Source organism: the organism of the source record quoted next, unplaced genomic scaffold, assembly GCF_019419815.1.
Source record: "Pyrus x bretschneideri cultivar Hongxiangsu unplaced genomic scaffold, Pyrus_bretschneideri_v1 Contig83, whole genome shotgun sequence".
NCBI classification, from domain to species: Eukaryota; Viridiplantae; Streptophyta; class Magnoliopsida; order Rosales; family Rosaceae; genus Pyrus; species Pyrus x bretschneideri.
In genome coordinates, this window is record NW_025999824.1 from 1431007 (window position 1) to 1443422 (window position 12416).

The 12416-nt window shown below is 38.9% G+C and overlaps 3 protein-coding genes across 4 annotated transcripts; 1 reads left to right on the plus strand and 2 right to left on the minus strand.

Moving 5' to 3' along the window:
- The first annotated feature begins 552 nt into the window (after window positions 1-552).
- LOC103968022 (leucine-rich repeat receptor-like tyrosine-protein kinase PXC3) lies at window positions 553-4358 on the plus strand. The gene is made up of 2 exons (XM_009381351.3): window positions 553-3632; window positions 3733-4358. The coding sequence occupies exons 1-2, from the start codon at window positions 1292-1294 to the stop codon at window positions 4056-4058; spliced, it is 2667 nt and encodes an 888-aa protein (XP_009379626.2). The 5' UTR covers window positions 553-1291; the 3' UTR covers window positions 4059-4358.
- A 549-nt stretch (window positions 4359-4907) lies between these two features.
- On the minus strand, window positions 4908-7847 carry LOC103968025. 2 transcript variants are annotated; one of them, XR_007255268.1, is made up of 4 exons: window positions 7644-7847; window positions 5487-5580; window positions 5162-5389; window positions 4908-5075 (listed from the first exon to the last, which is right to left on the minus strand). XR_007255268.1 is itself a non-coding variant. In XM_048576091.1 (3 exons), the coding sequence occupies exons 1-3, from the start codon at window positions 7830-7832 to the stop codon at window positions 5241-5243; spliced, it is 432 nt and encodes a 143-aa protein (XP_048432048.1). In that variant the 5' UTR covers window positions 7833-7847; the 3' UTR covers window positions 4908-5240. The 2 variants fall into 2 exon arrangements, 1 of the variants encoding a protein (XP_048432048.1); XM_048576091.1 differs by having other exon boundaries at window positions 4908-5389.
- A 1255-nt stretch (window positions 7848-9102) lies between these two features.
- Window positions 9103-11226, minus strand: LOC103968024 (DNA-directed RNA polymerases II, IV and V subunit 12). The gene is made up of 3 exons (XM_018642291.2): window positions 11084-11226; window positions 10888-10980; window positions 9103-9388 (listed from the first exon to the last, which is right to left on the minus strand). Exons 1-3 carry the CDS (start codon window positions 11124-11126, stop codon window positions 9366-9368), a joined length of 159 nt encoding a protein of 52 aa, XP_018497807.1. The 5' UTR covers window positions 11127-11226; the 3' UTR covers window positions 9103-9365.
- Window positions 11227-12416: the final 1190 nt, after the last annotated feature.

A 12416-nucleotide genomic window follows, 5' to 3' on the forward strand; every position in this document is an offset into this window, starting at 1 on the left:
TTCATTACATGCCTTTTATGCAAAGAGATTCGCATTTTTTTTTTTTCAAAAAATGAGAATTAGTTGTGGGACCCACTCCACTTCTAATTTCAATGATCTGAACTGTCTATTTTATAACTCTCGATTCATAGATCATTCTTACAAAAATTCAATTCAACCCGAAACCATTTGCCTACTTAATTATCACAATGAAATTTCGTTGTTTTTTATCAAACAAAGTATTCGTTAATTTCTTTGAACCTAATTCGATGTCTCAGACTCTCAAATATTTTGTGAGGATAATCTATGAAGTGCAACTTGAAAAATAAACGATTCGGATCTTTGAAGTTCAATATGAAATGAACTCCACAACTAGTCTAGTTAGTTCATAAAGTTAATTCAATCCGAAATAATCTGGTACAATAAGCTTGTGTGGTATGCTATGAAAAGCGCAGTACGGCCAGGTAGGCCTTATGTAGGCAGTTCATTCACTCATCACTGCCCATTTCTCGTGAAGGCCTACGTGACAAAGAATTTCATCTCTCTTCCTTCCTTCCTTCCTTCCTTCCTTCCCTCCCTACTCCTGTACTCCTTTCAGTTCAGACCTACAAATCTCTCTCTCTCTCTCTCTCTCTCTCTCTCTCTCTCTCTCTCTCTCGCGTACCAAAAACATTGTACTCTTTACTCTTTCTCCCATTTCTCACAAAAGCCTTTGCCTCTGGAGTATGGACTCATTTTCTTGTTTGGTTCTGCAACCAAGGCTTCTCTTTCTGTAAGTAAAATGATATGATTTGGCCATTTTCCATGTACAAAATCACAACCCTTGTTCCATAGTTCAATCATCTTCTTACCTCTTTTTTTTTTTTTGCTTCCTCCTGTTTTTCTCTCTGCACTCTACTGTACCAGTAGCTCTTTCCTTTCATTTGAGTCTTCAATCAGTTCCATCCCTGAAATCAAAACCCTTTGATGTTGTGCTTTCCTTTTTATCTTGTTACCCTTAGAATTAAGGAATACCCCGATAAATTAAGGGATTGGGTTTGCTCTCTGATGCAATGCTGAAATGCGTTTTGTCAAAAAAGTTGACAGCTGATTTGGGGTCATGGTTTTTCATGGTGAACAAGAACAAGAACAAGAACAAGGAAGACTGACATTTGGTTGCAATTCAGAAGCTGAAAACTAAATCATTGAAGAAAAAAAAAGAATTGGGTTTTGGAGGTTGAAGGGTTTTATGTATGCTCTTGTCACTGTTTTGGAGTTCAGAGAAGAAAGTTGAGTTCTTTTCCACAGGGAAAGTGTTGCAGACAGCCCAAAAATGGAGGTTTTGTATTTGTTTTGTGTTCTTCTTGTTGGGTTTCTATCCAAGTCTCATCTTGTGGCTGCTCAGCTTCATGATCAAGCTACATTGCTCGCCATTACCGAAGAGCTCGGAGTACTCGGTTGGGGTGGCAACGGCTCAGATTACTGCTCTTGGCCCGGCATTGGCTGCGGTTTGAATCATTCCATGGTGGAAAAGCTTGATCTTTCGCACCAGAACCTCCGAGGTAATGTGACTCTTGTTTCCGAGCTCAAGGCTTTGAAGAGGCTTGACTTGTCGTACAATGATTTCCATGGACCAATTCCTTCAGCTTTTGGGAATTTGTCACAGCTTGAGTTTCTTGATTTGGCTTTGAATAAGTTTGGAGGTTCAATTCCGCCTGAGCTCGGTAATCTCAAAAACCTTAGATCATTGAACCTCTCCAATAACTTCCTAGTAGAAGAAATACCTGATGAAATTCAGGGGCTAGAGAAGTTAGAGGATTTTCAAATTTCTAGTAATAAGTTGAGTGGTGTCATCCCACTTTGGGTGGGGAATTTCACCAACTTGAGAGTTTTTACTGCCTATGAGAATGCATTTGAGGGTAAAATTCCAGATACTCTAGGCTCGGTTTCTAAGCTCAAATTGTTGAATCTGCACTCTAACCAGCTAGAAGGCCCAATTCCCAAAAGCATTTTTGCTTCAGGGAATCTGGAGTTTTTGGTTCTGACCCAGAACAGACTAGGTGGAGATATTCCTGAAGAAATTGGAAGCTGCAGTAGCCTTTCGAGTATTCGAATTGGTAACAATAATCTTATAGGTAGCATTCCTCATGCAATTGGAAATGTTAGTGGCCTTACATACTTTGAGGCAGACAATAACAATCTTTCTGGTGAGATTACTCCCGAGTTTTCCAAGTGCTCCAATATCACCCTCCTAAATTTAGCCTCAAATGGATTTACCGGGAAAATTCCTCCGGAGCTTGGCCAGCTCATGAATCTGCAGGAATTGATTCTCGCCGGCAACAGTCTGTTTGGAGATATTCCGAAATCAATTCTTGATTGCAAGAATCTTAACAAGCTTGATCTGAGCAATAACAGAATCAATGGTTCCATACCAAGTGATATCTGCAACATGTCGAGATTGCAATACTTGCTATTGGGTCAGAATTCGATTCGGGGGGAGATACCTCACGAGATTGGAAACTGTGTTAAACTGCTTGAGTTGCAGATGGGAAGAAACTATTTGACTGGCAGTATCCCTCCTGAAATTGGTCATATCAAAAACTTGCAGATTGCCTTAAACTTAAGCTTCAATCATCTCCGCGGACCTATTCCCGCAGATTTAGGGAAACTTGACAAGCTGGTTTCTCTTGATGTCTCCAACAATCAGCTCTCTGATGCTATTCCAACTGCACTTAAGGGCATGTTAAGTTTGATAGAGGTTAATTTCTCCAACAATCTGTTCACTGGCCCAGTACCAACATTCGTGCCATTCCAGAAGAGTTCGAATTCAAGTTTTCTTGGGAATAAAGGGCTTTGTGGAGAACCACTGAGCTCCTTATGTGAAAATTCTAAAGGTGGTGACCGAGCAAATTATCATCATAGGGGTTCTTTCAGGTTCATACTGGCAGTTATCGGCTCTGGTTTAGCAGTTTTTATATCGGTAACCATTGTTGTTTTGCTGTTTATGATAAGAGAGAGACAGGAGAAGGCAGAAAATGCTACAGGGACTGAAGACGAGGCAGCCAACAACCTACCGGTGATAGCAGCAGGCACTGTCTTTGTTGAGAATCTCAAACAAGCAATAGATCTTGATAGTGCCGTTAAAGCAACCATGAAGGCTTCAAACAAGATCAGCACCGGGACCTTTAGCACGGTTTACAAGGCTGTTATGCCGTCTGGGCTAATCATATCTGTGAAGAGACTGAAATCTATGGACAGGACAATCATTCATCACCAGAACAAGATGATCCGAGAGCTCGAAAGGCTGAGCAAACTCTGTCATGATAACCTAGTGCGTCCTATCGGATTTGTTATTTACGAGGACGTTGCTCTCTTGCTGCATCATTACTTGTCCTATGGGACATTATGTCAGCTTCTTCATGAATCCACAAAGCTGCCCGAATATGAACCTGACTGGCCAAAAAGACTCTCTATTGCCATAGGAGTAGCAGAAGGGTTGGCTTTCCTTCACCATGTAGCGATTATCCATCTCGATATTTCTTCTGCTAATGTTCTTCTGGATGCTAACTCCAATCCTTTGGTTGGAGAGATCGAGATATCGAAGCTCTTGGATCCATCCAGAGGTACAGCCAGTATCAGCGCGGTTGCAGGCTCCTTTGGCTACATTCCTCCAGGTATATTTTTTTTTATACAGTTTATTCTTCATTCCTTTCACTTGGTAGCTTTGTTAGTGTGCTAAGCTAGTTTTGTGTTCTTCCTCTCTTCTGTCATCAGAATATGCATATACAATGCAAGTTACAGCGCCTGGAAATGTCTATAGCTATGGTGTAGTTTTGCTTGAGATCCTTACAACCAAATTACCAGTAGACGAAGCCTTTGACGAGGGGGTAGATTTGGTGACGTGGGTGCATAATGCTCCGGCAAGAGGCGAAACCCCGGAGCAGATTCTCGATGCAAGGCTCAGCACTGTGTCCTTCGGTTGGAGGAAAGAAATGCTTGCAGCACTGAAGATTGCTTTGCTCTGCACTGACAGCATACCCGCCAAACGTCCGAAAATGAAGAAGGTTGTGGAAATGCTGCAAGAAATCAAGAAAAACTGATGGATGGTAAGTCATTTGAGTCTTCTATGTCCTGAACGCATCAATCATATCATCCATCTGGTTGTTCGGGGTGTTCAAGAAATGAAGCGAAAAGGCGGTTGTAATCGGTTCGAGTTGAAGCAGGAAGAGGGGGTGGATGAATGCAGGGAAAGTCCTCCCACTGGAAAGGATTAGTCTAAGTTTCTGTTTACATTTAGGTCCATATCATATATTGTGGTTCCTGGTTTTTGCGATTTATATGTGAAGGTGCATGTTATGGCTTCGCTTTCAATCAAGTTCACACCTCTTTGCATTGAAAAACTAGTCCATATCTGATTCAAATCACTTAGGTGATTTCCAATGGAGAAGGCTAAAGTTTCAAAAGCTGAGAAATGACCTGATTTGCGCAAAAACTCATCTTCAACCGATGACTAGGCCAAATGTGGTCTCCCTCTTAGCCCTTTTTTGAGACTCAGCTCCAAATTCGATGGCTAGATTTAAAAACATCCAATGGTAGTTTAATTATATCAACTAATAAATTTATGTTATAAACTTAAAACTAATAAATTATTGAAGCTATATTTAATCCATTTGGTTGGAAATGGCATGAATATGACATGACACCATTCATTTAAGAATAATTTTTTGTAGGACCATAATTCTGATTGGGCTATGTTTAACCTTTTCGGTTGGAGATGGCTTCGTGTAACCATCATTTCTCAATTGTGAATGCATCAGATCCAAGCTTTGGTATGAGAATTCTCCATCCACTTAAGCTTGTCGGGGGGCCTTGAGGCCATCTGTTTCTAGTTAAAGCTTAAATAATCGGAAATTGACTGAACCAATTGTTGAAATGATTAAGAGACGACATACCGACCAAATATTGACTGTTTCATTCAAATACATACATATCGATAAAATCCGGAAGAGTGATCAATACACGGTGATTCATAGTTGGGTTATTGTACCTCAGATTTAGGATTCCCTGACATTTTTATTTTGGTACAAAAAAGTTCATCACAACATTATCAAACCAGCCTAACATTTATTTTGCTAATCCTTCGATCCTTCTTTCAGCTCACAACACACATAAACGGAGTGAAGATCCGGATTATCAAACCAGCCTAACATTGATTTTGCTAATCCTTCAATCCTTCTTTCAGCTCACAACACACATAAACGGAGTGAAGATCCGGAAAATCTTCAAGAGTCGGTGCGGGACTTGACAATGAAATTCTGACGGCTAATGGGATTCATGACCACCGGTGGACCGGCAGTCCGAGGCCATGCCTGAAACTTCTTGTCAGTTTCTTCCCACCATTCTTTGTTTGCAACAGTTGACGGAGTACTTCCTGAGTTTATCAACAAAGATAATGCCATCAGGCTATTGCAACAACTATTACGCCATAAATTTCCTAAAAAAAAAAGATGTAAATAGAACAAACTTGCCTCCAAATATTTTCTTGTCAGCGAAATAATGGTCAGCTACCCATGCCACTGCAAATGATCCCAAAACAGCAGGAATGATGTATTTTGCACGCATCTTCAAATTTCAAACTGCCAATGAGAAACATAACCCGGTTTCGTGAGAGAATATGCAATGACAACAAAAAAGGAAGGCATTCAAAATACCCCCTAAGGTCACGTTTGGTCCCTTAGGATTGGTAGATGGGATAACTTACTAGATTCAAGGTATGCTGAAATGTTTTAAAAGGCTTGCCTCAGGGCGCGCCTAGGCGCCCTGTGAGGTTAGGCTTGAGGGTTGCCGCCTCTGTTTTGAGGGAGTGGACGGAAGGCACCGCTAGAGCCACCTAGGCATGCCTTAGGGGAAATTCCCTTTTTTTTTTTTTCTGATTTTTTTTTTTTTTATATAATGGATGTGTGTGCTATGTGCGTGTATTGTTATATGTGTGCTCATTGTGTTTTTCATCCTCTATTATATATATATATATAGGGAATTGTTATTGACACTCCAAAAATCTCATTCTACACTCCAAACTTTCTATATTTGGAAAGAAAAATACACTTGTGAGGAATGTAGAATGAGATTTTTGGAGTGCCAATAACACTTCCCATAATATATATATACAATATAATATATGTACATATATGTGTGTATATGTATTTATAATATATGTGTGTGCTAGGGGTGATTATTGATTAATAATCTTTTTTTTATTTTTAATATAATATATGTGTACACTCAGTGTATATATTAAAAAAATTAGGTCCCGTGAGGCTCACGCCTAGGCTGGGCTATCCCTCGGACGCCTCGCCCACGCCTCACGCTTTTAATACATTGTGTTGAAGTAAGAGATGAAGACCGTTCCTTCAACTTGGGCAGAATTAGCCTTCATATCTTACTTCAAGATACTTTGAATCTAGTGAGTTGTCATATCCAATCCAGTCCAAACCCAGGCACCAAACGTGGCCTAAAACAAACTAGATAGTTCCCTATCTGTTTGAATTGCCAATTAAGAACGACTAGCCTAGTTCCCTATTTGGTGGCTGGGACTACAGATCGCTAGACCAATTAAAATGGAATAACTGTCGTGGCCTATGCTCGATGAGCTTAACAATAGCGGGACTAAGACTCAGTGAAATTAGATAACTTTCCCACTTATCAAAGACAACATGTCTCCTCCCCAAGGGTTGGGAGAATCTAACATGCAACCGGAGGTATATCCCCCTACTAACAGTATCTATATCATCGTGTGAGCTATTAATATCTTTCTCATCATGTGGATTTACATGATGAGAGAGACTAATAGCTCACACAATGAGAGAGAAACAAGAGGGGGTACACACCCCCGTTTACCAAATAATCCCCTCCCAAGCCGGGACTCTACGGTAGAGTGCTGGACTCGGTCCTAATCCTGCGACAGGATTCCAGTCCGGTCCCAGCCGCCAGACGGGTATCCCAACTAAAGACTGAAATTCAAGTCCAAATCTGTTGCATGTCTAAAATGCATTCTCCAAACCAATGCAAAGCAGAGAACCTAAATAAATGACTCTTCAAGAGATCTGAGTTAGTTCACAATATTGGAGAATAACCAAGTCAATTTATTTACTTATAACTCTCATAATCTTCATAGCATAAACCGCCCTGTCCATTAAGTAAATTAAACAAAAAACACCCCGACAACTATAAGTTTCATACAAAAACACCTCAAGAGCCCAATTGGAGGAAAAAAAAACCCTCACCTATACACATACTCTTAACTATTCTTAGTTGTGAAATACTTCCCCCGTTACCAAGTGAGTCGATTGGGTATTTTCGTGAAGTATTAGGTTTGAAGTGGTTTTTCTCTAAATTATAAATTTATCAAGGACCTACAAGTGAAAACCCCATTACAATTTCCCATTTACTGAAACATAAGCACTCAATTTTCTTCATTTTTTCTTGCATTTTCATTCGACCCACTTCATGTTTCTGTTTCTTCACTAATTACTAAGAATCTTACTCAAACATAAGCACACAAAAACATAGTAACAATCGAATAAAACTGCAAACTGAGGACAAACAGAAATCTTTCTGAAAGAACGAACGACAACCTCGGAGGTTTTTCTTTGTTTCTATATCTGTAGATGAAACGGAAAACTTACAGCAGGAGGAGTTCCGAGTCGGTGAGATCGCACGATCGGGTCTGTCAACAGGAATTCTTGAACCTTCTTCTTGTCTCCACTTCTGACGAGATAATGAGACAGAAACTTTCCCACGACAGGAATTCTTGAACCTTCTTCGTCTCTCCACTTTTTGGTGATCAACGACAATGCAATGGGTGTCGTATTCATTGTTGGATCATCAATTTTCTATTTCAAAATCGAGAAATACTAAAGAAAATCTCTTAAAATTAGACTCTCCATGAATTTTCTGTTACCTCATTATTTAACGATAATTCTCGTATTAACATTAGAAAATACTGTGCCGAAAGAGGTGTGAGAGAGTTTATGAAGATGCTCATTTTTAAGAGAGTCTCCTTAGCATTCATCTTCAAAGTAATAGTTATATAATCTGCTCTCTTTTGTTGGTCACTCACTTTTAAATCTGGGCTCGATAGTAATCTCAAAAGGTTGGTCTTATAGAAAACAATCAAGGGTTTGAAAGTTCTAACTCGCATGTTGGCTTCTTTGGAAGTCACCAACTTTAAATTGACGTACCGTTTGACTGGGGGCCAAATTATGATGCCAACTAATGTGGTTCTAGAGCTACATTGGGTGGCCACACATTATTTGGCCACCTAATGTCTAGGACAGCATTTCTAAATAATAAAAAATACCACTCATCTATAATTTTCATACCTTTAAGTTGGTCACAATTTTTTTCATTTCTTCCTTTAACACACCTTAAAAACAGTGGTTCACCAATTTCAATCCAATCTTCTATACCAAATAAGGTCTGAGAGAGTAGTATTTATTGGGGTTTGTGGGAGTGTTTTTTATTTAAGCTTTAACCAGCTGAGCGTCAAAATAAGTTAGAGAAATTTGGAGCTTGTAGTTTTTAAGTTTGTTGTTTTGATGGTTTAACAAAGCATGTTGGCTTTTTCCGACGGACACTTCCCTGGCCATCTGTGGTGGCGGGGAGAGGAAACCTCTAACTTTTCACTCCTCACCTCCGAACTCCCTAATTGTCGGCGACGCAGCACGGTGGATGGTACATCAGACTTTACACAAAACTCCAGTGTTTAGCGCGACACTAGTATTTGGAAGTTTTTGGCTCACCATCTACAACAAAGGAACTCGGATTTCGGTTGAAACCACGAATTCAATTGCTTGGTGGTGGTGAGGGCCAACCGAATTGAAATAGGGAAATGGAATCCACAGAGCCCATTTTCCCCTTATGCACATCCGTTAATTTTTGTTCTCGACTTCCCTTTGAGCTATTCAATGCAAATGCCAAAACTGGAAAGAGATATATAAGTAGAGAAAATGGCTGACGTGATAATAAATTCCCCTAAAATATAATACTCAATGCATACTCGATGAATATAATACTATCGTTTTGGGTTCTGGTATACCAGGAGATCCATGAATAATAAGAAACGAAAATTGAGAAACGTTGAAAGAAACTGAACATTTGTCAACCATTCTCAATTATAAGGCTCCAAACAGACGTCTTGATGTTCCATTCATCGCCAAACATAATATTTCACAACAATATGTTCAATTTTAATGTCACTACAGCTGCGTTTGTTACACTGAATTACCTTGCCCAATCGGGCTATTTTGAGTTGGCCCCCAAGTTGTATCAAACATGGAGGTATTTAACAAGCGACATCTACCTTTCATGTCATCTGCTGCCATGCTGAGGAGCTCTGAGCGGGTTTCTCAGCGTGCCTCATACTGAACAACTGCAAAAACAACCATGAGTCATTATAAATCATTGAATATTGTCACTGAGAGAACCATAGATGAATGATATATATATATATATATATATATGAAAAGGCTAACAAGAACGCATTCAACAGTGCTACATAAGGGACACTACAGCAGAATAGGAAAGAAAGAGGACACGACAGTGTTACAACTTCTTTGTGTGTTCACGTTTATCATTTTTTTTTTTTTTTTTTGGCTTTCAAATTGATGTAAGGATGAAGTTCTCTTTCAAAAGTGGACCATATCAATCCAATTCTTTATGAATCAAATGTACGATAGCTGTGCTGGTAGCTAGTATAACATGGCAATGTCATCAAGACGTAAAAGAAACAAAAGAGAGTATATATAGCACATTACTGTAGGACTAGCATAACTTAATGCCTAACATGAACAAAGTGACAAAACAGCCTTTATTGTTTCGTGTGCAGTTACCATATTGTGATTTACACTTTGTGGCACCAATACTGCTAGCTCGATCAATGACCTTAAATCAGCAGGAATGACAGATATTTCAACAAAATTCAAATAATTGGGTGCAACGCTTTTCCTAACTTTGATTCAGAATCTTGCCGATTAAATTCAGTGATCAAATATTAGTATTGGTGCATCTTGGTGTAGGCTAAGTGGACGAAAAACCATATCCTCTAAGCCGGAGCCCTAAAAACTAACGGAAAACTTATCACTCTGGTCAGTATCGCTAATTGGCATCAATATAACGATTTCCTACAGTGCCTATAACTTCACAAATAATTTCTGTTGCTAAGGTGTAATAGGATTTTTTATTAGTATTGCTAAGATAACAGCTACTAATTACTAAAGATGAAGAACACGTGAAACATAACGAATTTCACCATCTTGTACTAAAAGGGTGGCAACCAGCCGAACAAAGAATGAATTCGACCAGGCTTTTTAAGTTTTAATAAAAACCTGATGAGATACTATGAACTGAGAAAACAACAAAAAGACAATGACGCCTAATTGAACCTAAATTGGGCCTATTGGACCAGTGTAGTTTTCAAGCGCATAATTGGGTGTAAATGCAATGATTAACTCTCCAAAGGGATTGGAAGGATTCACCTAGAAAGCCACTCAAGTTTTGAGGTATTCATAACCAATTAATTTGTAGATTTGCTCGCTGCCAAACATTTCGATCAGAAAACACTAAATGCTGACAGTGAAAAAACACAAATTCCTTACCCAAAACCATGTCCTCCTTTTGCAACAAACTAAAACTAATGTCATACTACGAAATTCGGAAAGTGACACAAACCCTAAAACATAAAACAATAAGCTAAAAAATTCGACTACCTCTACCGTTCGAATAATCACGAGAATCCACAATTGTCAATCCGAGATCGATTACTGATAATTGGGAATTTACCCAATCCCCCGAATATATGCAAATAATTAACCTTCGGAGAAATCAACCAATATTGCAACAATAAAAGCATTTAAGGACATCGAGACTTACTGCGGCGAGTACGCTTCTTGTATAAGATACGGTAACCGCACTCGCGGCACTGAATCACATCGTTGGATTTCAGCTGCACCTCCATCCCACAATCTACAATACATTACAACAACATTAAATCCCTAATTTAATATCACAAATTCAAATTCTTCTCTATGTAATTCATCTCGAAGACGAAGAAAGGGAAGATCAATACCTCCACAGATGTAGTAGACGGCCTCTGGCGGCGGAGGATCCATGAGAAGAGCTCGAAAAGGCTGTTAATTTTCTAGGGTTTTGCTGCTTCTGCTTTCAGGGAAACAAATAATCACGGGGTTTTTCCTTTTATTGGGACTTCTCCTGGACTGTTATTATATGTAACATGGGCTGAAATGGATTTGGGTTTTAAGCCCAAACTATTTGGACTGACTAGTTGAGGTCGGCAAACTTTTGCGTACACCCAAAAGCGTTTTGGGACACCGTCATAGAATTTGTAAAGATAGTTGAAATTGGACATTCAAGAATTTTTTTTTTTTAATTAATAAAAAAGGACCAGCTAGAAGTTTTGTTACGGCAATCCACTATTTTGAAAGTCAGGAAGCACAAAGACATTCTAGCTCCTCTTGACCACCATCATGAAATTCACCAACGTCAGGAATCGAACTTAAGATGTGCATTGAAAGTCTTTGAATTCTATCAACATTGTGCATGCAATTTAAAATAAATTGAAACTAATAAAAAAAAACAAAAAAAATCCTCAATTTTAGGTGCTGCAATTACCCTTCTTGTAAGTAAACTATTTATAAGTAGCCTGTCACACCTACAAATAACAGTTCAATTTTTTGGACCAAGATTAAAATACTCCCTCTAAATGTTGTGAATGGTTGTTTTGTACTAACGGGACAAACATGTTCAGCGTCGTGTATATGTCAGCGCATGTATGTATACAGTAAGTCTTTATAATCGTTCTAGTGACAATATATGACTACAGGGCCATAAGCTTCACAGATTCATACACTTGTAATACTGGATGCTTAAGGATAAGACTTTTTTTAAGAAGTCTATAAAACTACCATTTTTCAGCCACTTACTACAGTCTTGCGGTATTCCTCTTCATTTGTAAGTGAGATGTTTTCCGTTCGAATCTCCTAAATGGCGAATTCGATACCAACCATTTTGTGGCTTAACTCCCATCTCCCCTTACTGTAAAATATATTGTTGTACTTAAAAAAAAAAAAAAAAAAAAAAAAAAAACACCTACGATTTTCCATGGAAACATTTAAATCATGAGATGGCATACAAAGCCCAAACCCCTCCTCTGACCTAACAAGGCCTCAAAGAGGGGTTAGCCTAGCAAGGATAAATAAGGAGTTAACCTGCACCATCAACGACAAGATGAAAATTCCTACAATCGTGGCTTCGTCACATGCCATGAAATCCGATGTGGCTAAGACACCTTAAATGAGACTCTTACTAAGGTTAAGGTGCCCTTCATGTCTTCCAAAGTCAAACGACTAAATGTTTTAATCGGTGAGATAACAAGTCAAACG

Excerpts from the sequence above, each read along its gene's own strand:
- LOC103968024 (XM_018642291.2), bottom strand. The coding sequence starts at position 11,126 with ATGGATCCTCCGCCGCCAGAGGCCGTCTACTACATCTGTGGAG. Across the intron at positions 10,981-11,083 it reads CGTCTACTACATCTGTGGAG|ATTGTGGGATGGAGGTGCAG; the intron begins GTATTGATCTTC and ends AATGTATTGTAG. Across the intron at positions 9,389-10,887 it reads CAAGAAGCGTACTCGCCGCA|TTGTTCAGTATGAGGCACGC; the intron begins GTAAGTCTCGAT and ends TTGTTTTTGCAG.
- LOC103968022 (XM_009381351.3), top strand. The coding sequence starts at position 1,292 with ATGGAGGTTTTGTATTTGTTTTGTGTTCTTCTTGTTGGGTTTCTATCC. Across the intron at positions 3,633-3,732 it reads CTTTGGCTACATTCCTCCAG|AATATGCATATACAATGCAA; the intron begins GTATATTTTTTT and ends TTCTGTCATCAG.
- LOC103968025 (XM_048576091.1), bottom strand. The coding sequence starts at position 7,832 with ATGAATACGACACCCATTGCATTGTCGTTGATCACCAAAAAGTGGAGA. Across the intron at positions 5,581-7,643 it reads GACTCGGAACTCCTCCTGCT|ATGCGTGCAAAATACATCAT; the intron begins GTAAGTTTTCCG and ends TGAAATTTGAAG. Across the intron at positions 5,390-5,486 it reads TGACAAGAAAATATTTGGAG|GAAGTACTCCGTCAACTGTT; the intron begins GCAAGTTTGTTC and ends TGATAAACTCAG.